General features: G+C 38.1%; 1 protein-coding gene across 9 annotated transcripts in view; it reads right to left on the reverse strand.

Annotated features, from left to right (window-relative positions):
• NUMB (NUMB endocytic adaptor protein) overlaps positions 1-25,196 on the reverse strand; it is a 101,090-nt gene that overhangs the window by 9,117 nt on the left and 66,777 nt on the right. For 5 of the 9 annotated variants that reach the window (XM_064512563.1, XM_064512558.1, XM_064512560.1 and 2 more), the window contains 5 exons: positions 15,558-15,632; positions 10,180-10,257; positions 4,296-4,370; positions 2,230-2,370; positions 165-366 (listed from right to left, as the gene is read on the reverse strand). In XM_064512563.1, coding sequence (XP_064368633.1) covers positions 165-366; positions 2,230-2,370; positions 4,296-4,370; positions 10,180-10,257; positions 15,558-15,632 — 571 coding nt within the window. The remainder of the gene's footprint in view (positions 1-164; positions 367-2,229; positions 2,371-4,295; positions 4,371-10,179; positions 10,258-15,557; positions 15,633-25,196) is intronic. The other 4 variants (XM_064512564.1, XM_064512561.1, XM_064512565.1 and 1 more) reach the window with 2 other exon arrangements.

The following is a 25,196-nucleotide window of genomic DNA, read 5'->3' on the forward strand; positions in this document are numbered from 1 at the left end:
TGATATGAGTGTTTGAGAATATGATTTGTACATAATGAAGGTAGAGAGAGGGAATTTTGCAAGGAAGTTAACCTTCAGTTCTTGGGTACGTCCTCAGTACCTACTGAGGTTCGCCTCAGTACTGATTTTGCTTGCTTAAAGATTGTGCAAGTTGCACCCTGTACCTTTAGCATCCGGCATCTGTCTCAGAATTTCCTCTCTTTCTGCTTGTTCAGTAGCTGTAGTGACCCTGAATGACCCCTCTCTAGTGAACGTGGTTCTGCTGGCATCAAAGGTGGCAGTCACTCCACACTCCTTCTCTCGCTTCTGCTTTCGCTCCAGGCATGCTGCAAATGCACAGCCCACGGCATGACTCAACCTTTCCCCCTGTGCAAGACAACATTGCATCATACAGTAACTGCAACAGAAACATACGTGTGTTTCAAGCATTACGAGGTGATAACTTGTCTTTACGAGAGGAATCTAAGGCATTAAAGAGAACTACTGTAATTAGCCATATTGCATGGGTCTTAAATTAAAGCTGGTGCATAAAGGCTCACAGCTACTAATGCACAAGCAGTGTTCAAGAAGGCCACCCAGAAATGAAAGAGATTGTCAGATAACCTGTTTAGTTCAACTGCTACTAAGATACTAGTGTGATAACATGTCTGCACGGGTCCCTTGTCTCTGGATACATTTGTGCACAGAGAAACTCTTGTGAAGCCATTTTATGTAGGTGTGAGTCCTGAAAGATAAATGAAAGCTATTCTCATACATGGAGAAAGTTTACAGAGGGCTCAGGGAGACACTACTCTTGTGTGCAAACATGTGAAAACTAAGAGCACAGCTAAGCCTGCTTATATCTCTAATGGCGCTGACTAAATGCACAAATAAGTACTAAGAGTGCCCTTTTGAGAAGCATATGCTCACTATGTTCTTAAATTAGGCTTTATAATGGGTCCCAGAACAACTCTGATTTACTTAGCAAGAAAAATCCCTAAGTGCAACAGAGTATTCTCACATGTAAAAACAAATATTTAGTATATTAATAAATATAATAATAGGATATATATCACATATAATAAGCCCCGTCGAGCTTCTTCTGCATGCTTTTCTCTGTGCATTGTCCGCACCCGCCTGCCCCCAACTTCCCATTTAGAAGGCAGAAGACCAGCGGTCCACAAAAGTGACATAGAAGATCCCCATGACTCAGGTTTAACTTCAGCTGGGTTCGTCATAAGAAGAATAGAACTGATTTCACTGGGTAACCCATCATTGCTGCATACAGAAGGCTTCTAAGCCTTCCAAAAGGCACTTCTATTATTAATCAGGTCAAAAGGATCCACTGTCCTACAACTGCAATCAGGAAATGAAATTCAAGTCAGAGGAAGTCTGGCAACCCAGCTGATATGGAGGCTATAGTTGAGTCAGAGGTGCTGTCAGTACCAGTGACTTAACTCATCTGCTATAGTCGGTAATGGACGGGAAGCTGTAGTTTCACCATTACTCTCTAAAGAGAAATAATAAATTGTCAAATATAATTGCTCTGAACACACAGCTATGCAGAGTTTACTCTATAAATTTGCATATTCAGAATAATTTGCTATACTACTTACTACTAGGAGGTTTCAAGCACTTTGTATAATACAGGTGAGATTCAACAGAAGAGTAGATTGGGAAGCTGAATGAGTTACCTAAGGCTACACAGCAATTGAGTGATGAAAGTAACCTGCTTTCAAACGTTCTACTGGAAAAATCTCTCTCATCACTTAGAAGCAAACAGGATCTCAATGTAATCCATTTTAGCTCCATCCCTTAGTATTCAAATGACTTTCCCTCCAAGATAATATTTGCATACAAGAGGCTGCATTTGTAAGTCTATTTACTCACTATGATTTTTATCCTGGAAAAACTGTCACTGCTGTTTCAGTTTTTGGCTGTATACATTTTCAGATGAGAATATCTTCTGTCTATTTTTAGAAGAGTAGTTCCCTTCTGCTAGAGATATCTGAGGCTGACTGCATTCCATCTACACACCACGCTGCGCACCGTTTCTCTCCACAAGGTGACATCACAGAGCGATGGCAAATAATTCGGATACAAAGAATTAGAAGTAAAATATTTTTCAAGAACTAAATAATATTTTAGTTGAAGTCAAAACTTATTGCAGTATTCTGCATAGTTAAATTTTCTGAAAGTAACTTCCAGCTAGAAGCAGGAAGAGTTGGACACGCACTATATTATACTTACCGTGTCCTTTACGGCCATAAAGCAGTGGCATATCCAGCGTCTCGTAGTGCCGTCTCGACAGATATATGAGAACGCTCTGTCGAAGTTTCTGTCTGGTGCGCAGAAAGAAACCTTCTCTATTGTCTGATCAACTATAAGATCCTAGAGGAAAAAAATCCCCCCCACAATAAAAACAAATATGAAGAAGTGTGGAGAAACACTTAAAGAAGCCATTTTCAGCAATAACTGCAAGACAGTTTTACCAAAGAGAAGAAAACCTGGCCTGACTACAATTATCTGTCAAATGAGTTCACAACAGAAACTATTCCCAGTGCGAAACAAAGAAGGACAGGTGACGTTTTCCGCCTGCCTGCTTTGGTAGGAGGGTGACAAGGCAACCGCTTCAGAATTCAGGGACGTGAACAGGTGTTAGCATTGCTCCTCTATGCTATGGAGCTAGCGCAGGGCAAAAGGGAATTTTTCTTTTTCCTTTTCTTTTCGTAACAGCTCTGGTGAGCCTCGCCACCAAAAAATCACTACCATGGTTAAAGCGCAATGCTCAAACTAATGGGAGAAGCCAGCGAGTGTGAGAAGATCTAGTAGCTACTGCACAGAAAGCAACAACTGATAAGCCAATTAGCTAAGCAGGGACTGAATGCAAAAGCACCAGCCATACTGGCAGTATCAAACACCCCTGGCTCGCTCATGTAGACTGATGGGAGAAGTGTTTCTAGCAAGGTGACAGGACAGTCTGAGAACTATGCTATCTTTGTTAAAAAATTATCCAATATTTTGTCAGGATTGTTTCTATGGCTTGGTGATTAGTACTTGGTACTTGTGCTAATGCATTCAACCACCAGGAGGCAATGTTATATATGCGTTTTAACCTTGTTCTTTTAATTACCTCCAGGGACTGTAGGGCTTATAAAAACCCATTTTCAAGATTAGCTATCTGCAGCAACATTTCTAAAAATACATGTATTTAAAAATTTTTGAGAAAAATCACTAGACTGAATTCACCTGCATCGATATATTTGTATTAGAGACCAAATTCTTAAAAGACAGAAATTTTATGGCTAATAAAACACACCATAAAAACAGCCCTGGAGATCTCTATCCAAAGAGCAGGTATTTGACCAGCAACCATACTGCAGAGGGATATGAATTATCACTACCTGCTCACCAGCTTTGGCTTGCAAAAATCATCTTTTATGTTGACAAAGTAAGTGTTAAATGACATGAGTACAAAATTAATTCATTTCAGACTAGTGAGGGAAAAAATTGCTCTGATAGCCATGGCACCTTTTAAAATACTAGTAAGCTTACAGAGGCAAGCCTAAAGCTATTATTTCTAATTGCCTACACCTAGTCAAAACTAAGAATGATTTGCTATTACTCATACACAGGCCCCTTTGTGCTACATATGGGGTTATTTCATAATAAAAATTGTAAAGCACAGTCTACAAAGATGCAACAAATACATTATTTTTTGCTTTAGACCAATAGTTTAGGTATTATTTTTAGAAATTATAGAATTTGATACCCAATTACTACTACTTATGTCCAGACTAAAGGGAGTTTAAGATGTTTAATGAAGGCACAATCCTATTTCATTTGTTCTCTTTATTGCATTTTTGGAAGCCAGTTCTTGTTCATTCAAACCCATTCTTCTAGAACTTAGACACAATGAAAATTACATTGTGTAACACAAATTTTCTCAGGTACTACTTTTTCAGCCTTCTACAGTGGTACGGAACAAAATCAAGGGAGTCTGCAAGTTCAATGTCAGCAGAAGTGACCAGAAAAAGATAATTCTTCTGGCAGATACAACAGAACCACAATTCCAAGCTTGCACTCCCTGCCACATCTTTATCAAACGTGGCTTGACAGTACTGTGGAATTAATTCTGAAAAAACTAACAGGCATACATATGTTTACTGAGCAAGAAAAAGTAAAGTTGTTTATATACCTATATCTTCCTTTCAAATACCATCATTTGCATTAACATAAAGATAGGTGTCCATTTAAAGTTATAGCACATATGTTATCATATAGAGACTTAGAACTGTTGTCCAGGGAAATCTAACCTTTGTTTTCTCATCTACAACTCTGAGTCCATCCGCCGAAACCCACAGGACTGCTTTAACTGCCTTCTTTCCAGTCTTTCAAAAAAGAAAAAAAGAAAGAAAAAAATAGCTTTATGCCAATGCTGTCAGACTGCCACCCATCTCCCCTTTCCAAGAACCATAACATTAAGTGTAGATGAAGTCCATGTTCAGTAGGGTGCCCAAAGCCAGATACTCAATCCAAGTTGCAAAACATTCAGAGAACCAAGCCAGAGCCAGGATTTCAGAAACAGCACATAATGGGGATGGGGAGAGGGCACAGAACAGGTGGAGCCAAAAATAGGGTATACATTCATTTAAAGTGACGAATTCAAGACTGACCAAGTGGGTGAAGAATTCCACTGAATACAGAGTCAGATAACACTAATGCATAAGGAGTTACACCACAGGTAGCTGCTTTAGCACAAGTTTAAACATGGAAAATTCTTACCTGGTATTTCCACCAACCCTACCCTCTGCCCCAATAGTCGCATGGCAGAATCATGGCATCACCTTAAACCAGTGTTAAAAGCACCCAAAAATCATCAGTTACTGTGTTATGAAAGTAATGCTAAGACCAATCATCCAAATCTGGTTCTCGAATTTACTAAGAGCTGAACATGACACTTTCAAGAGAGATGGAAAATCATGGTTTATTAACCATTTGATGTGTAACTTTAAAAAACAGTTGTGTGCAGCAGGCTGAAGAAGCAGGGAAACATTCTGGCTGTTTTCCAAGATCTGACTGTGGGAACTTTCAGCTGCCACAAGCTGAGGATAAGAGTAGAAGTGGGAAACAGTGAAAGGCTTCTAGAGCCATTTAAACTGCAGATTCTTTTATAGACTGTTTACTGTTTAAGGGAAAGTTGCAAAACACAGTATAAACATGTGAGACAACAGTCTCCTGAAACAAATTCATTGAGCAGAAAATAGGTACGACATGTCAACAGAATTTTATTGCTTGTTACACAGAATTACTACTAGAAAAAAAACCCTATTTTCTAATGCATTGCCGTAATTAACAACTCCCATGCTCTACTCTTTCACCTTTGAGCCAGATAATAAACTATTCTCCCCCCAATTTTTTTCGGTGTACTAGGTCAACATAGTGTGTGGCTGCTAATGGCACCTGCCACGGAGCACTGCAGGGAGGGAACAGAGCAGCAAATAAAAAAGGGCACTAACGGTTAGTGGCTTCGTGCAAGACTTGCAGCTTTTTTTATTAGCTCATTGCAGATGTCTATAATTTATGTTCATATGGCAAGTAATTGAGCAAGGACACATTCTCACATAAGCTACTGCACGTTCCAAGTTCACAACACCAATTTTAGCATTGTAAGGATGAAACATTTTTTCTATCTTAGAGCGATAAGTCTCCTGTTATATCACATTGGTTTCATTATCAAAGTAAGCAGAAAGTGTGAAGAAAACCAGCCTGGCAGGACTTTTGTTTGATGTGAGGGAGGAAAGGAGGGAGGAAAACTATCTGTCCCAATTTCTGAGGCAGCAATGACAACCAGAGCATTTACAGAAAGTTTGGTGAGAATGGAGAATGGCACTGAGTTGTACAGAAGAGTGATTAAGAGAGAGAAAATAAGCACAGCATGAACGTGAGCTACAGAGAAGTGCTTGCAGGAGCAAGTTTCCAAACATCGAACGAATATCCCAGAGAAGGTTTAAAGTCAAACTGACAGATTTTGGAAGGCTTAATGAAACGAGTATTATTCACAAAGGAAGATGCGTTTAAAGTTGCCATTATATGTACTAAAAATACTGCATCAATTAAAAGTCGCTTCTAATTTTTGGTCTTAAAAGGCAGTACATATCGATGTCCACAGAACACAGGTCTATACTTTCGGTGCTCATGTAGCTTTCAGAGCTCAAAAATCCCTACTAATCCCAACAACAGATAGTCTGTAGAGATTTGTGTCCTTGAATTGTTTTAAAAAGGAGTACCAGTTTCTTATCAATCATTAATAGTCTTAACATCTTTATTTCAAGCAAATATGAAAAATCAGGAGAAGACAAGGCCTGGGGGAACTGCTTGGTTTAGATTACCATCATTAGAAACAAACAGAGAAAACAAACAGGGAAATACTTCTTCCCAGCAAACAGTAAAAACCTCGCTTCTGAAGACTGAAGTAGCAAACAGTTCCTGAAGTTTATATTAAACTGGTTCAGTTAAACTCAGCTGGGCACTTCCTAAAGCAGCACAGAACTTCAACAGAGCTCGTCCTCATCTGCTCTTTTACTACATGAGGATTTAGGAAAAGCTAAGACCTGGAGCTTCGTTTCACATTTCCCAGAATAAAGTGAAAAGGCTAGAGGGCCATCTAAGCCCTTCTCTCACACTGCAAATATGAGGTTCCCACTGCAAGATTACCAAACATAGGTTTTCTACACTAAGAGAAAAACAAAAAACACCTTTCTTTCCTAATCCCATCTTCTAGATTCGCGGTGGATGCAAAGCTCGGAGCTAATAACGACATCCTCCCAATCTATATTTCCAAACCCACGGCTATCACTGCAGGGGAAGCATGATTTTTCCATCTACTGAATCCTAGTTTATCCATGCCAGCTATTGCTGTGTAAAGGAACATACTTCACAGAATTGGTTTATATCCGGGAAATCAAAGTGCTCCTCTATTATAGGTGGGATACTGCCAAGTATGTCATGATTAAAAGCGGATATGAGTGTTTTCACTCCTGACACACGTGGGACAAAGATCAGCCTGGATGCAAGACACCGCAGGGGAAGTGAACTCCAAGGCAGCACAAGAACATCCAGTCTATTTACTGCTTATTGACAATATTGTGCCAGAGTCCAGCCGGAGCTGTGCCAGCGTCCAGTAATCAGCACTGAAACGTGCAGGTGACTAGAACCAAAAGTCTTTAAAGCAAATAGACAATATCCTTTGGATCAAAATCACCTCAAATTTTGCTACCAGGAGACTCATTTAGACATCCGTCAAGAGCATCTCATCAGTAGCTTGTCTTCAAATTCAAGAGCTCTCGGCTGGCAAACGCTGCTGAAGCAAAGCCGCTCACAGCACTAAACCCCAGCAGTCTGCTCTGTCACTGCTGAACCAGCAGCATGAGAAACCTCCCTTCTTAGCTCCACTACAGTATTTCCTATTTTGATCATTTTCCGAGTCACCAGAGGCCTCAGCAGAGGGGGCAGCGAGGCACCTCCCTGGCAGCAGCCAGGGCCTGAAAACGAAGCAGGACCTGGGGGGCCCGGGCAGGAGAGAAAGCTGAGCCCCAGCCCGGGCTGCCAACAGAGACAAGAAAACGCAGCAGACGAAAGCCAAATGCACGTGTCCTAAACCACACTGCTGCTCCTGACAATTTAGCTATGAGAAGTACTAGGAGTGTGGAATTCAGCAGCAGTGGTATTGTAAGGTGGAAAATCAAGCTTTAAGGATACCAAACCAGAACTAACGTAATGCATGCCTGAAATACTTTTAAATTGTTTCTGCTCTTTCTGGTGACTGCAAATTTCTCAATATCTGCCTATTTTATTCTATCCTGGGACTTAAAACAGCTCTAAGATGCATCTGTAGTCTGAAGCACATAAAGAGAAAATTTCTTATTCCAGTCTCTATATAAACATTGCATGCAGAGAAATACAGTGGGAATAAACATGCAAAAGGTCACCACATCGGTACTACTATTAATTACAACAAAAAAGCTTTAACTTTAAATTATGAAGAGCTGCCTAAAAAGGCAGTTGATTTAGTTACGTTTCATAGGCTACACAAAATTAAACTGCCAAAACTTAATCTGTGGTTATCAAAGGAGATCATATTTTTATTTAAAGTTGAAAAGAAAGTGTTTTCAATGTCGGGTACCTAACTAAACACAAGAACATTTCCTGATGCAAATCACTCATTTATCTTTTTGGGGGGAAAAGACGGACAGTGAAAGAAGCAAACCTGCCCAGACTGACTTCTTAAAAGCTGGTAGCAAATTTTCAGCTATGCCGTGGTTTGGAATTTTATACTCATTCCAATGCAAGGCATCTGCGGAGAGATTACAGATGAGATAGCCAAAAAGGAGAATGTTAAAATTGTTACTATTCCTCAGAGAGACCTGACAAATAACTTTGTCTTTTTTTTTGTTTTGTTTTTTGTTTTACAGTGTTTCCCTAGATTTGGCCTATTGCAAGTTGTAATAAAGGCATTATCATATTGTGGGGATATCTAAACGCTATGCATTTAAGCAGCTTCAGTGCTAACTAGTGTAATTTCACAGGCTCAAGTAGAAGCAAGGCCTTTTTTGGCAAATTGTTATAATAAAAGGCAATGCAAATTTACATGCAGTGGCAAACTACCGGACTTAAAAAAAAAAAAAAAAAAAAAAAAAAAAAAAAAGTGACTAAGATAAAACGGGCAAGTTGGCATATTCAATAGATAATTCCAGAAAAAAATAATGTCAAAGACAGATTTTTAAGTGCTATGCAAAGCTCTGTCCTGTAATCTGTAATCTGTTACACATTTACTTTCCTATGTAGCTTTATATAAGTTACTACCAATATGCGAAAAGAAAACTGACATATCTCATCAGGTTGAGGGTTTTTTGTTTTGTTTTAAGCAAACTGTAAGAAGTATTTAGTATTTTAGTTGTAAAGCAAACAGCATGTTTTCACTCCAATCTTTGTACTGTCCAACTCTTAAATTTTGTTTGCATCTGGGAACGATTCGATTAATCTGACATCTCCCATACACCGTATTTTGACCTTAAAAATATCAGAGCTCCTCACTTCAGTGTTCATAGCACTCACAGAGGTGTATTTTCCTAGATCACAGGAAGAAACTCAGACTGGGGGAAGAGCTGTTCCCTGCGACATGCCCCACAAGCTCAGATCTCCAGCGGTGAGAAAGGAGCAGTTGAAAAACTTCACTTACTCCCCAACGAAGCCAAAACAAATCTGTGACCAGAGAACAACCTGCTCCAAAAGCTTCCCACACGTAAGCAGCAAATGTAAAAAAACCTGTTTGCCATTTTACACTCTTAAAAGGGTTACAAACCTGTTAGTTTCTATTTAAGCCAAGGTTACGCCTATAACAAGATAATTCAAAAGCAGTTCCTTAAGATTTATTCCACTTGAAAACCAAGTAAAAAAAAATTTAAGATATTTTCAAAGGCAGCTGAGGCACGGAACAGACGAAAGGTAAAAAGAGAGCTCCTTTAGCGGTTTACACACACTGTCTCACAGACATATGTAGACAGCAGTAATAAAAAACCCAGCCTCCCGCAGAGCGCATGCACAGCGCGGACCGAGTTGCTTCCCTTCTATTACAGAGGGGCTGCCATCTGAGACACCTTCTGTAAACAGCAGGAGATGATACAAAGCAGCAAGTTTTTCAGTCACGCAACTGAAAAGTAATTAGAAAAACAAGTAGAACGTAAATGCCTGGTCTCATCTTCATATATCTTTGAATTAGGACTGTGTTCACGGGCTCCACGCTTTCTCCCTACACCAACATTTGTTGAGATTTGCGGTGAAAGGCAGCCAACCATGAAGTGGTTACGAGACACAGATCCCGACCGCTCTGTAGATGTTTGCCTAGGTGACCTAGGTCAGCACAATTTTAAGGGATAGAAAGACAAATTCACATTTTTTCAGGGAGATCAAATCATTTCAAAACACTGTTTTCTGATATAGTCCATATGGTTTTATGTTTTCTGTTTCAGGCTGCTTTTTTAACCATATTATCTACTCGATCAACATATTTCCAAGTCTGTTTTAGAAGCAAATATTCTGAAATAGATTAAGGGATTCGTAATACTCTGATCTTATGGCAGTGCTATACCAGGGATGTAACTCCTTATAATGCAAGCACAAATGAGGCATTAAACTTACTTTTCCAAAGAAGCCTTTGAAGAACTTCCTTTCCTGGAGGAACAGGGGGGACAAGTCGAGCGCTATTACTGTAGGTAGCTAAAATGTCCCAGGGTTTCAAAACAACAAGCACACACAAGAATAGGGTTTGGAGGGAAAGGAAGGGGTGTTTAGAGTTATCCGTAAGAAGGTGCGACAGGCAAATGTGAAAATAATCCCATGAAAATGCAGATGAGAGGGCATACAGAGAATTCTAATAAGCTACTGCTCTGAAATTGGTGGAAAGAAGAGAACCTCAGCCCCAATTTCATGCAAAGTAGTTACTTTGTTTTCACTCTCCCTTTTTTTAGTCCTCTTTAGTTAAGTTATAAACCAAACTTGGCAGCAGACGCAGTGGTTAAACAGTTAAAACACTGTATTATAGTGGCCCTTGTGAAAGGCAAAGTTTAACTCTTGGATCACAGCTAAGCTTGCTTTGTGTTGATCAGTCTTTGCCAGAACAAACACCTTGTAAGCTGAAGCAGCATCTATGATTACTGGTACAACATAGGGTTAAATATTGAAAAAGCATTTTTATGCTTCATTTTATTCCATTTAATTATTGTTTTGGTTTACATGCTACTCTTACACTTAGCATCTTGCATAGTCTTTTCTGAAGAGTGAGGAATTTCTTCTTATCTTGAAAGTGATATAACCAAAACACAAATAAGACCCCTTCCTCCTTCATTCTCTTTAAAGCCTTTTCCTTTTCAAGACTGCATCTTTACACAAATACTAGGTATTCCTCCTACAACTCTGGATTTATAGGTTGAACAAGACTTCTTTAAAGTCAGCTCTCAGTGGGAAAAGTTAAGCCAATGCAAGTAACTGAACTAAAATTTCCAAAATTTCTTCAGGCTGGAAATGGTTATACTGATTAAAAAAAAAAAAAAAAAAAAAAAGCAACACAATTTTAAGCGTATTTGCATGCAGTTCAGTTTACCAGCTTAATTTTGTTACCAGACTGTAAATAGAAAACTGCAAGATCTGTCTGAACTGATCTCATGGGAGAATACTTTACCAGGCTTGGTGTTCTCTGTGCATAGCTAAACGCTACTTAGTATTTGAGGGAAGGTGGCTATGAACCATATCATTGCTTTTACTATCTTTCCAAATAGTTAGCTTGTAAGGAAACCATGGTATAGCAATAACTGGAGAAGCTGAGAATAACTGGCGGTGGAGAATTCCACATGACAGAGAGGATCTTTCCGACACCAAATTAGCAGCATGTAATTCTGACGTGCTGATTACTGTTAAATGATAATATATTAAAAATATTATTACAAATATCCTGAGATCGCATGTCAAGAACTGACTGATAAACAAGGTTATATTTAAAACAAAGCTATGGTTCTGACGCAAGCCAACAAAAGCCAGGAAACACAAAATTAAGAAGGGAGTGTCAATCTGAACTTTGCATTTCCTGACTTCTCTTGCTGTGTATCTCTGCCCAATGTCTTTCCACAGAGCATTTTAAAAAGTATCTATCTATAGTATACTTGTATCAAGTCACACACTGTTTAAGACCATCTCTAACTTTAGTCAGCTGAAAGGATTAAAGATATTTAGAAGTAAGAATGGTCATATATTTGGACAGGATGCACTGAATACTAGAAGGGGAACTAATGGATTAATCACAGTGTTGTGTACATAATGAGAAGGGGTTGGATGCTGCTGCCAAGTTGAGCAATGACTATTGCATTACACTAAATAAAAGCTTTTTAAAGATAGCAAAAGCTAAAGAGATTCACCAGAAGCTCCCTCATTTTTAGGTGATGGTTAATTTTGCTCTCAGCAAAATGCTTGTTAAACAAGATTTATTTATTTTTTTAATGAACCAGAAAAGGTTAATGGAAAAGACATCATGCAAAATGGATTTTAAACAACACTAAGTTAATGTAGTTTAGAAATAACTAATGTATGTTTTAAAATATTAAATTATGTTTCTTTACCTGCTAAAACAAGAACACATATTAAAACAAATGCATCATTTAAAACAAAAAATGGCAAGTTAGAAACCAATACTACATACTAAAGCTGATTTAAAATCAAAACATGACATGAGAGAGTATACTTTTGTCTTTATACTACCTCCCAGTAGCTGTCAAATGTATTCATAAGGCTACATTACAAGGTCCTTAACAAAGTTAGGTTGCAGTTTGCACTAAATATTATTAATTCAGTTAAATGGTTTTGGAGAAAAAGCTGCTTAGTGTCTAAATGTACCAGACATAAAATGTACATACAGTTAATATATCTTACTAAGGGAAAATTGTGAACTATATTGGTCAAGAATAAACCCAGATGTTAATAACAGAAGGTGATCGCTGAATACATAGGTTTCTGATCTATTAATGCTGTACTGTACGTGTGAAACGGTACTGCCATACCATTTCATCAGACATAAAATAGGGACATACTTCAAGTTTCTCTTCATTCATTGTAAGTAATATTATAACCTGCACTTTGTAGAATTGTTGGTATACAGTTTCAGAGCTATTAAACTATAATAACAGGATAAATTATGAATGAGGATTCTCTAGCTAAAAATGAACTCTTATAGTCAGTTGTCAATTAAACACTCCCCAAACAAAATGCTTACCATCACCTGAATTTAAGTTCTGCAAGTAGCAGTGTTCAAAAGACAACTGTGCCACTTCAAACCAGCATGTAATTAAAAAAAAAAAAGAAAAGATATTTCCCACACTAAAGAGAGAGAAAGATTTGTTTGCATCTTCTCTTTAAAAAAGCAAAGCCGAAGTTAAGCTATTCCTAACAATATTAATACTGTTTTATATTCTTCTTGACAAACCTCGTGAAAAAAATTAAAATCCATTAGTCAACCCTAAAAAAAAGAACAAATTTCATTTCCCCAAATGAACTGCCAACTGTTGGAGAACAAGAATTAGAGAAAATACATCTATTAAAATATTTAAAGACAGACAGAACTCAATTTTTAGAAGCTACCAGACACAAACATATCAGCAATTCTGTCTCTAGGAGAAGAGAACTATTACTCTGTTGACTGAATTTACAAAGTCTACACAAAGAGAATGATAAAGACCAAAATAGGCCAGGTACATTTGGATGTACTTTAACCATCTGAAAAATGAACTCCAGTTTCCCTTGGGCCAGTCTTCCTATTTAAGCACTGCAGCTCAAACCTGTAATTTTTGCAAGACCGAGAGAAAGGCCATCAAAATAACTAGGTACTGTGAAAGCAAGAGTCGACCTAAGTAACTAACTGTATTCTTATTACATTCCTTGCATGTTGAAACATCATCTAGTAGTATGGCTTTGCTATTTAAGAGAAGACATTGCACAGAAAAGTAAGGAGCTAGAGTCCTAACAATGCTTAAGATCTGAAGAAACGTCTCTAAATTGAAAACCTATGTGCTAAGGGGTTTTTTGAACTGCAGTGAGCAGCTCCAAATGAACCTTGGATCTGATGGAGTCCAGCCAGTAAAGTGCACAAAGTCACCTCAGTAATCTGAACCTCTCACTATCGGCCCAATGAGAATTTCACATCTGCTTCTGAACCTCCAAAACTGACAAATGAGACAACGGAAGCAGGAATTGTAAGAGACGTGCTCATGTCCAATTTATTTATAAACATTCAAAACTTCAAACACCTGAAGGAATCAGTGAGACTTGGTCAGTTGTTGCCATCCATAATTTGGAAGAATCATGGAGCACAGAATAGAGAAATGAAATAATTTCATTTCCCTACGCAGAGAAAGCAGAGTCATAGTGTAGAAGCATAATCTAAAGGCAAAGTTAGCTATCTGGCATATGAACCAGTAATTCAGTTGATCTAGAATCACAGTCCTGGAGTTATTTGGATTCCAAAAGAAACTGCGTGTTAAACTTTAACTGTGCCTCATTATTTATAAGCTTAGCTACATTTACCTGGCTGGTGGGCTTAAAGTTTATAAAACCTTAGAGAACAAATACTTCACAGCATAGCTCCCCAGAGAAGAGAATGCGAGAAATTACTCAAGGTAGATATTGCCACGCTATTTGGTGTGCTAATAGAAAGTATTCTGATACAACAAAAAACAGAACAGAAAAAAATGGATGCCATTCATCATGTGGCCAGTATTTGCAATTTTAGCTATATAAACTAAATCCATAGAACAAAGAAACTCATTTATATTTTTGTGGCCCTTTTTAACAAAATTAATCACCAATCACTGTTGGATTGAATGGGAACAGATGGGATGTAGCTTTAACAGGTTGCTATACGTTGGCCGAGAGAGAAAAGAATGAAAAGACTCGATTTTAATCAGAGCACTAAACCAATTCAGAAACTTAACAGCACAACAGGAGGAAGAAAAGATAACCCATAATCCTCTATTGTGTGCTAGGAAGAAGGAAAGACAAAGGGTTCAGTTGGAAACTATCTGAGCTGTCACATTTGGTGACGAAAAAAATAAGGTCCAGCAGCAGACATCTTAAGTTAGCAAAGATGCAGTAAAAGTGCTTAATTTGCTTTGCAGTAATTTTGCTGAGCTACAAGGATACAAGAGTTTCTTCTGCTAAAGGCACCGCTGAAGCAAGTACAGAGCCAAGGCAAATAATAGAAGTGATGAAAGGGATTGCAGCACCATATCACCATTCAGACTTCAAATTTTAATGTCCTTTTTCCTTCTCTTCTCTTCAAGGCTGTTTCAGCCTCAGTTCCTTGACAGATTGACCACTGACTGTTTAGCATTTGCTCTTTCTGCAGGATTTTTTGATATTAATACAATAGGAAAGAGATGACAAGACCTCTTCGAATGAGTTGTAGAAGTACGAAGAACTTGGAACAAGTGCCGTTTGCGGGAACAAACGTTCACGGAAGCCAAACTAAGAGCAGCCCACTTCATGACATGTCAGAATTAGGCAGCCTTCAGGCCACTTTGAGCAGATGCAAGCTGGATTATTTCATGCATTAGAAAAAAAGCAGTTTAAATCAAGTAATAATCAAGTAACGTTTTCTCTAACAAAGGTGAATTAAGTCACTATTAAAGTGGCAGGCAACAGAGGGAGAAAGAGAGAGGGAGTGAGAGAAAGAATTGTTAAAAAACAACGGTTGAAGCCCCATATGGGTACCAACTTAGTCTGAAAGGTCACAGAGGATTTTAACACATTTGTTTTGCAAATAGTTTCTGCAAGCAGAAAGAACAGTTGTAACTCTCTCCCTCTCATCGTCAGATCAGCACGTCCCCCGGCCACAGCAGCGCTCTCAAACCGCCAACTGTTCTCCTAACATCGGGTCAAAGGTTCAGGCTTTAACGGGAACGCTGCTGCCAAACAGACCTTTTGGAGTGATACTCGCAGCCCCAAAGCCAACTTTTTCACGAAACAAATATACATACAGATTTCAGTCTCTTCACAGCCTCTTCACAGATATGCATTCCTCTGGATTCATCCACTTCGACGTGTCCCAAGTACTGCAGGAAAAAGAGTAGAGGGGATAAACTTTAGCAGTAGCTCCTGAAACTCAGTTGGTTTAAAAACTCAATCTCACTCTGAATTCATCCCAATACCTCTGAGATGCTAGACATTAACAGTACTTTGCAAGTGCTCTTCTGAGACTTGCATTTGCATTATTATACGAGGTGCTACTGTCAGTAGAGAAGCATAAGACATCTGGAAACTCTGAAGGAAAAGACTTTCCTTACTTGGGGGGGGGGGGGGGGGGAAGAAATTGAAAAATGGAACTCTATTTCCCTTCTTATTCAGCCTGAACTTTGTCCACTTTTTTACCACTTTTTTCACCATGGAAACTTTAGTGACCATAGAGACCACTGAGGATAAATTAGTTCTGAAGAATGATAAATATAGCTAGTATTGAAAATCGAATTATACTACATAGTAAGATGCTTAAATTTATTTGATTGTTCTTGTCCAAATACAAGAATTTTGAATTTACAAACAGAACATCCATATTTTTACCTGTAAACTAAAACTGTTTATCTTCATTACAACATCAGGTTCTTATGCGGATCCAGAAGAAGTCATGATTCCCACAAAACATTTTAAAAATGTATCAGTTTTCTGTGTACTTGTATACATATTGTATTTGATATATTGTATTATCAAGCACTGTTCTAAGAAATAATACTGAATAGAAACTGCAAGCTTCAGTGCTTTTCAATTAATAACACTACCTAGGCACCATGCGATTAGCTTCTGCAGAAAGCCGTTTCAAGGAATACGCTGGAGTGCAGTGCTCAGAATGCTGTGGGTAGTTTCATTTTACATTCCAAAAAAAAAAAAAAAAAGTTCTGTATGTTTTCCAATTTCTCCCCTAACTTTTCCATTCCTAGCTCCTCCTTTTGATGGGGGAAGGAAATGTTCTCTCAGAAATGCTCACATGCTTATTCAAGGTACTTAACTCTTCAAGAAAACCATAGAAACTATTAAATAAAAACGTTCTGCAGAATTATTTATGATGAAAGCTATAGGCCAAAAAGATTTACTCTGATTTACTTGGCATTGTAAGAATTGTGTGCAGTTCCTGCTCCAAAGAGCTTATACTCTACCCTAGCTGGAGAGTGAAGAAAGGGTTTTAAAACACCAGAGTCAACACTAGAGGCACAGCGCAGTGCTAAATCTAGGACTGATAATCACTTGAGAAGTCCTACCCCACCACAGAATATTCTATCATCAGATAGCTGAAATCTCCCAGTTTTTGTTTCATTAATTAATATACCATATTTATCTGAACTAGACAGACAAAAAAAGATTTGATTCTTTAGCACCATATTGAAGTACTCTGAGAGTAACATAACAGCTTCAACCTAGTGGTGAAACTCAGAAACAGAATATTTTCAAGATTTAGGAGAAATCTGAAAGCTGTGAATGATTGAGGATTTCACCAGTAAGTCTTAATATGTGGCATTTTTAAAAATGGAGGAAGTCTTGATGGAACAGATCTGCAAGAATTTCATTTTAAACCAGCCCTCGCAGTTGGAGAACAGCTTGAAAAATAAACGGCATAGAAACCAGAAGGTAAATAAAAAAGGACTGACGCTTCAGAGCTGTTTCAAAACGAGCCTTGTGAGGCTGAAGCCTCGTTACCAAACGCTGGAGCTGCCAAACCGGCAGCTGTACTCCCTGAGCTGAGCTTTTTAGACACTTGCACAGGATCTTCATTTCTTCGTAACACTCCCTAACTAGAAAGTGTTTAACCATAGTCACCAGCTATCCTAAAATATGTAAGTAGCAACAACCAGCCGTATATTTACTACATATCTGGAAGTACATATTTATATCAACAGCTATCGTAAATGGATCTTTGGTCCTGTTGTGACTCCTCCGGAAATGGAAGCAATGCAGAAACTCTGTATCTGTGCATCTTTGTCACAGGAAAATTACGGCTTTTAGTAAATTGAGTTTGGCAACTTCTCTTTAAAAAGCGGCAACGTAGACAGGAATAAGGCTGAGGTTTGTAGGGAAAAAGAGAGAGAAAAAGAAAGATACGTGCATGGAATGAGCACTCTAGTTTGCATTTCTTCTAAGCAAAATATCTTACTAATAGAGGACAACTTCCAGATTTCCTGAGCTATCTGCACATCTCATTTACCCGAGTGTAAGCAAAATGTTTCCATCTAAAGATCCAAACCATTCAGTCCCTGTACTTGGCAACTTGCCTCTTGCTTGGAGAAGGGAGAAACAGAGCAGGATAAACATTGCCTCATGTCACACTCCAAAACAGACAACCATTTTCTAGCGTGTTGCCAAACCTCTATTCAAGTCACATGCTCGAGCTCTCGGCAATCCGTCATGCCGCGGCTGCTAGAGACAGCGAGGTTAGGTGCAGTTGTCAGTGCTGCTTCCACTCCAGTGAATGGGGACATTATCACACATATCAAGTGCATCTACCCACACTGAAAGAGTACAATCCACAGACCTCATTGGACATCAATCAATTCTGAATCATAAAAGAAATTACACTGCTGCACAATACTTCTCTATGATGAGGACAAAAGATGCTTTATTTGCACTTACACTTTACACTTAATGTCCTTCAAAAAAACTTATTCTTCCCATTGCACCATTTTTGCAAAGCCAAAAGTGCATAGCTATCGATGTCAGCGGCCTTGAACATCGTATGTGCTGTTTCAAAGTTCTTCCTGCAGTTTTCTGAGTTTTTGAAATATCTGAATATATTTTAAAGTTTCTTTCTTGTACAAATAACCTTCAACAGTGCAATCACAATGCTAATGGCTTCTTCTTTTTCGGTCAAGCCAAGCTAATTCCCCAAAGAGCAGCAGCACCCCTTCTCCACCTTCAGGTTTATTGCTTAAAATTTTTTTCGCACCAGGCTGAGAAAAGATATACATGGCTCCTGTATTTAACCAATGTTACAATAACTTTTACATATGTGATTTTAACTGGTAGTAATCAAGGCTTAAATATTTCTTCAAGAAACTTGGCAGACAGTTCTGCTACAGACTGAGACCTTTCCTAATGCCCTTACATTTTTATCAGAAGTGTTAAATTATGAATAAATAACTATCTAACCTTAAATTTGAAATATTAGCTCAACTTCCCAGTGCAACGGCATTTTATGAATGACATTTCAAAATTTAATAGAGAAAGAAAATACAACTGCTAGTTAGATTAAGATACGGTCTGTTACTTACAGCTTGAAATGAAAGTTAATCAACAGAATTGAGGACTTAACTAAAACAAACCACCACCAAATTCTGTTGTCCTGCCACTGCAAAGAAATTGTATGAAAACCTCTTTGAAGAGCAGATATGCAAACCCCACATGTTTATGCACAATCTTTTAACGTCTCTGAAAGTAACTTATCTTTGAAACTAAAGAAGAAAAAAACAGTGCTTGGGTACTGTCATATATCCATCAAGTCCCATACAAACCCATCATGTCATATTACCACAAAAATGTTCAAAGACTTGGACATGTAATTACTTGGTACACAAAAATCAATATAAACGGCAGAAGCCACACCATGATCACTGAAGACTTGGCCGAACAGTAACAGAGGGGGAACCCTAGGCATATGTGCAAAGAGCTCTCCTCATCCCAAGGATCACAGACAGCAACCAACGTCTCTGGAGAAAGTGAGTACACTTCTACCATGAAAGTGCAAATACTATGAATGCAGTATTAATACTGAATGCATTCGTACTTAATTTTCATAGCAACAACTGAATGAGTCATGACATTGGCAAATCTCAGCCATAAGATGTTCTATAGGAGATTTAATCTTTATATCAGAAATTAGCCAACAATGCTTTTGCAGAAAACTAAAATCCTTGTGGGCAGAGTCCACATATAGAACAACATAAAATAAAAGCTCTAACACAAATAAAATACCTTTAGATGTTGTTGGAGAAACCCTTAACCCAAATACATTTATTCAAAATCATTGCTTATATTAACATTTTCAGAAAGAAAAATTGATGCGATGATGGTACAGCAGGTAATAAACTCAGTTTTCACCTCTAGACAATGAAGTTTATGTTCTCTGTCACAGATGATGGTGTTTGCTATTAGTCTTAGTCAAATATTAGAAAGCAATCTTTGCAGGAACAAGTCAAACTAGCACATAGCAAAATGCCCTCAAAACTTAAAAAGCACTTTAGAAACTAAACTCTTTTTCAATGTTTTAAATCTTTTCCGCCTTCACCTAAAAACGAACAACTAAAATTGCCACATCAAGTGTTTTTGGTGAAGCTGTCCTATGGCCTTCCAGCAATTCAGTATCATTGAAACTGTTCCATAACAGAACACCAAGGGCTGATGGATCATGTCAGAAAAGGTGCTGGTCAGCAATGAAATAGCTCCACCGTCCATGTCCTAGCACTCTAAATACTATTTGGTGGTCTGCCTTTGTTTTCTTCTCTTTCACAAATACTTGACTAACTCGCTTTTGAAAGTCAAGAACAATAGCTGGCAAAAAGAAAGTTCCTTCACGAGGACAATTCACTCAAGCCAGTTTCCTACATTCAAACCCAGGAACATACTGCTCCAGTCCCTTTTCTAAAGGGATACAGCTCACAAATCAGTGAAATCTTCTCTGTATCAGCAGATGTTCACATACACTGTTCTATTTGCAAAAACAGATTAGGTTCTTCAGATTACATTTGAAACTATACGAACACATGAAATGAGCTTACCATAGGTCTTGGCCAAGGTGTTCCTTGTCATGGAACTAGTTGCCATAGAGAGAATCACACCACCGTTTTCTTAGTATTCGTCTTAGAGGCAACAACATTCTTCTTTCTTTCTCTGTGTAACTACTGTTCTCTCTACCACTGAGGGATTATTTTTAATATTAACACGGAATTAACTACTTGGAATCTTCATGTGCAGATATGCTTCTAATAAGTATTGGAACAGAATAGGTGTTGCTCAAGAATTAAAGCCAGAACTCCCTAGATACAGGTGAAATGTTGTCTTGCAACTAGACGTAAGCCTAAATCCAGAAAGTCTGGATTCTACTTAAAGTTGAGCTACTTTCCCACTGACTTATATAAGATTTACACCACAATGATCAATACTTTATTTCTCTCCCTCTCTCACACAACCACGTTCATGCTTTCTAACTTGTTAGGCTGAAACAGCTGTTTCCTCAGACAGAGCTATAAAAGCACAACAACCAAAAAACCCTCAGTGATTAAGTATGACCAAACACAAACTAAGGTAACTCTGCATAGTCAAAAGCTAGAGGTTAGTTATGATGCTATACATTTCCCTAGGGTCCAACTTCCTCCACTCTCCTTAGGTCATCAGAAGGCAAAACGTCTCATCAACTTCTTAAATGACCAAAAAGAAGAGCTCTAACGGCTATAACTGTTGAATGTCTCTGAATAACACAGGCCAAAAGATTTTGACCCTAAAAATAAAGTTCTATTTATACTAGTAGTTCTCAACGTCTCCTCAGACTGTACCCATCCAAGGGCCACACTGTGTAAAGGCATTTCACTTACTGATTCTAATATCAGATTTATCACTGAACAGAAACAACACTGCTAGGTAGGGAATAAAAAACATTTCCAATTAGGACCCTAATGAAGATGAAGTAGCAAGGCTCAATATAGAACACGCAAATGCTATATTCTTCATATTCTCACAAATCCTGAAAACGAGGCTGAAAAGCAACTCAGGAGGTTATGTAGGACATCACTTGCCTCAGGGCAGGATCTACTTCCACATCTGCATTACAGAAGTCAGCCTTGCAGTATTATGCCATTTCCATACCAGAAGATCAACAGGTTAGACCATCTACTCTAGAGCTTACAATGCTTACTATTAGAAAGGGGGGTTGTTTTGCTGAGTTGCTGTTGTTAATGCCTATCCTAAATCTCCCGTGAAGAAGCTTAAACCCACTATATCTCCTAGACCCTTTACAGCTTTGTGTATGTACTGTTAGACTTACGGTTTTCAACTGTTCATTCTGATGTGCAATTCCTACATTCCTAATTCAGCATTAGTTAATAAACTGAAGATGCTTTTTTTTGTAATGAAATGTTGATAACTCAAAGTTTCAGAAACACACTGCACAGGTGTACATTGTACCTTTCTTCAAGTACTGCAAGAATTACAATTTTCATTTATGACACTGCAAATCCTCTAGGTGAAGAAAAAACAGAATTTAAAGATATAACTCAATGATAACTTTCTGGTTTCCAATACCTAAATTACGTTTAAAAGAAAGACTCTTGCAGGCACATCGAAACCATTTTTATGGCAAATCTGCATCTTACTTGGTTCCAGACATTAATATTCAAATCTTTAAAACTATTCAAAGTTTATCAAACAGTTTAAAAATTGGCCTTGGCCAAAGACAGGAGGGTTTTCAAGTTGGGTAATAAGCTACATTTAAAACTTCTGGTTTGCAAGGCTATTCAAACAAAACTGGGAGTTGCACACAAATCTAAAAACTTTAAAGATTAGGGATTGCATTACATTCCTTTTCATCACAACAAAAATGCACAGAAATAAATTTAAGGCAAGTCTCACACTTTCTGTTATAATCCCCATGCTTTTACGAGTAGTTGCCTTCAAGCTTTTTTTCTGTGATCTTAAATGTTAATTGCTGCAGCATTTTAAAAAAATTACACTTACTTGCTTCTGGGTTAGCATTCAGTAAGAATGGTTATTGTTCACTGCTAACATCAATTCCCGTCTCAAGAGGCAGGGACTTGTAGTGTTTACATGTGTAAAGCTGAGCAACATTTCAAGAATGAGCAGATTTGTCACATTCACTTCTTTAAAATACTTAACATAGTTGCCAAAAACTATTCAAGCATCTTACACTTTCATGGTCAAAAAATCATACGCCTAGCACTGAGGCACTTAAACATCAACCTGCTGGTCAGCTCTTCCACAGCTATTATTATTTTGAAAAGCTAGAAGTGCATTTCAGACATAAAATTAAAGGCACGCTTGTTTGTGCCAAGTATCAGTCTTCCTGATGTGAACAGGATGGCATTCCAGCTTTGCTTTAAGACGTTATAGGCTGATCATTTAATTATTTTTAATTATTTAATTTATTTTAATATTTATTTGTTTTTAATATGAGATTTATAGTTAGACACAAAGCAATAAGCTTCAATATGAAAATTAGACAATGAAGATGACAACCAGACAGCCACTCGTGCTGCGAGAGCACGCAGCACAGGGACAGAAGTGGCCTATTTCCTACTGCTGCCAGTTTCAGCAGAGCCATGTACAAGCTAATTATGTAACAGGCTCCTGTGTCACAGGGATACCAGAGATGGGAACTGACACTCAGAAGTCTCGGTAAGAATAATCTACAAGGCTCAGTGCAAGTTGTCCCCTCGTCTTCTAGCTGGATTTGAATATAAAGCAAGACAACGTTGTCCAAACTTCCCCCACCACTGCAAGGGCTACATAGGAAAACCAGTGAAAGAGCATTGGCTCCGAAAAGTCAGTTCTTGTGTGTGTGAACATACAACTGCACTGATATAATTTTTATTTGTCAACAGTAACACAAAAATCAAGATTCAATGGAAAGGCTAATTCACATAATACCAGGCATTCAGCAACAAATGGTAGACTTTGGGTTCAAAGGTGCAATTTTTTTGCACACAACTCTTTCACAAATTGATATCTTTAGTCTTTGAAATAGAATAAAAATACTTAAATATATATGTAAAATCAGTAGTAGTCTTAGACACATTAAGGTCAAGAGAGATTTACCAGAAAAAAACATGAAAGTGGCAGCAACAAATTAATCTCAGCTGTATCAGACTGTTGAGTCTCTAGATTCACAAGTAGGAATCAGCTGTTACTATTCTATTTAACATGTCCAGTTGGACAGAAGAACTAAGAACTTCCAAATATTTCATTTGTTTAGTTCTGTTATGCAGAGGGAAATGACCTAATTTTTCTGATAGGAATTTCACAGGCCAGTTACTCTAAAGTGCATTTGTATGAATAAAAAATACTTACCCAGAGGGACATTTGAAAAGGCATTTCAGACAAAAGAAGCCCTAGTGTCAAATATTTTAGTCATTAAAACATAGAACAGCTGCATGTTCTCAGTGAGGTAGCGTCTGGAGCAAGACAGCAATTTTTAAAGCATGTATGTCAATGAACTTCAATTTTTGCTATTATGATTTATGAAGATTGTGTAAAAATAAATTATATCACTGATAAGAGTGGCTTTATCATCTGTTAGAATAACCTACTTCTGAATAGTTTCAAATACAATGTCTCCATCCAAGTCTCTTATACATTACATATTCCGGCAAAGTTTTTTTCCCTTCAGAGGCAGGATTCACTACTGAAACATAGCAGCTCTAATTTATGTTAGGACAGTGGAAGAGCAAGATCACCTTTGAAAATAAATTTCTGCACACATTTTTCAGCAACTGAAACAGCTGCACATGCAATAATAAAGGGGCAATTCTGAGTATATCTATAAAAGACGCAATGTATCGTGCCTCCATACCACAAGAGTTAATAGAGCATTAAGGTTATGTGCCTAAGGGGTACTAACACTCTGCAAGTCACACTTGCCTAAACACACGTCTAATAACCTTTTCATACTTTTGCTGACAGACAGGTGTCTGTCTCTCTCCTGATGCAGCAGAGTGCAAAAACTGTTTTATGTTCCAGTATTATGGCTCTTTTTTGCACTTCTAGCCAATTCAAAACGGTTTATGTAGAAGCGCTGTGCAGGAAGGTTGCTAGCCATTTCCAGGCGGGATGTTGGGTGTGTTGGCTTACCACCGCAGCCCTGGTTAGAGTCCAAATACAGAGACGAGCTATCTGTAAATAAATTCTACATGCACTGATAACCTGACTGAGACAATATGATCAGCAGCTGGTTATATATAATACAGCCATCCTGAAACCTGTGGGAAAACAGATTGTTAAACCAAAGCATCATTGCCTAAGAGTAACAGTACACAGCCAGGAGTACCTGTACAAGCCCCAAGTTTAGGAGCACAGAAATGAAGAGAACCAGCTGCACATCAAATCCACTTCCCCCAGTTTTAAGGCAACTATGTAATAGGAATTTGACCAATAGTTTCCACAGAAAATCTGCTCTACCCAAAAACAAACATTTCACAGTGCACAGCAGATTTGCTCAAAATCCTATGCCATGTTTATAGACTGTAATTTACACGATGGGTCAGCTGTTAACATAGCATAGGCAATCTATCAAGAACAGTGCCGGTGCAGAAAACCTTTTAATAACACTACATTTGTTTGCAGAGCAGCATCCTCAAAGAACAAGGAGGGAACAGCTACCGGAGTCCCTGTCCAACACTAACAGAACAAAGCCTGGGGGCGAGATGAAATCCTATTTGCAACAGGACTTTCAAAGTGGTTCCATATGTTCTGTAAAACCTAAAATCAGATAAATCTGTGGTAGCACTCTACAAACACCTCAACTCCAGGGGAAAAAAAAGAAAAAAAAAGCCCAAAGGCAAGAAATTAAACACACGCCAACTTAACACTAGTTTAAGGGAGTGACATATCTTTCTCCCATCACACTTTCC

Source organism: Dromaius novaehollandiae, chromosome 5 (genome assembly GCF_036370855.1).
Source record: "Dromaius novaehollandiae isolate bDroNov1 chromosome 5, bDroNov1.hap1, whole genome shotgun sequence".
NCBI classification, from domain to species: Eukaryota; Metazoa; Chordata; class Aves; order Casuariiformes; family Dromaiidae; genus Dromaius; species Dromaius novaehollandiae.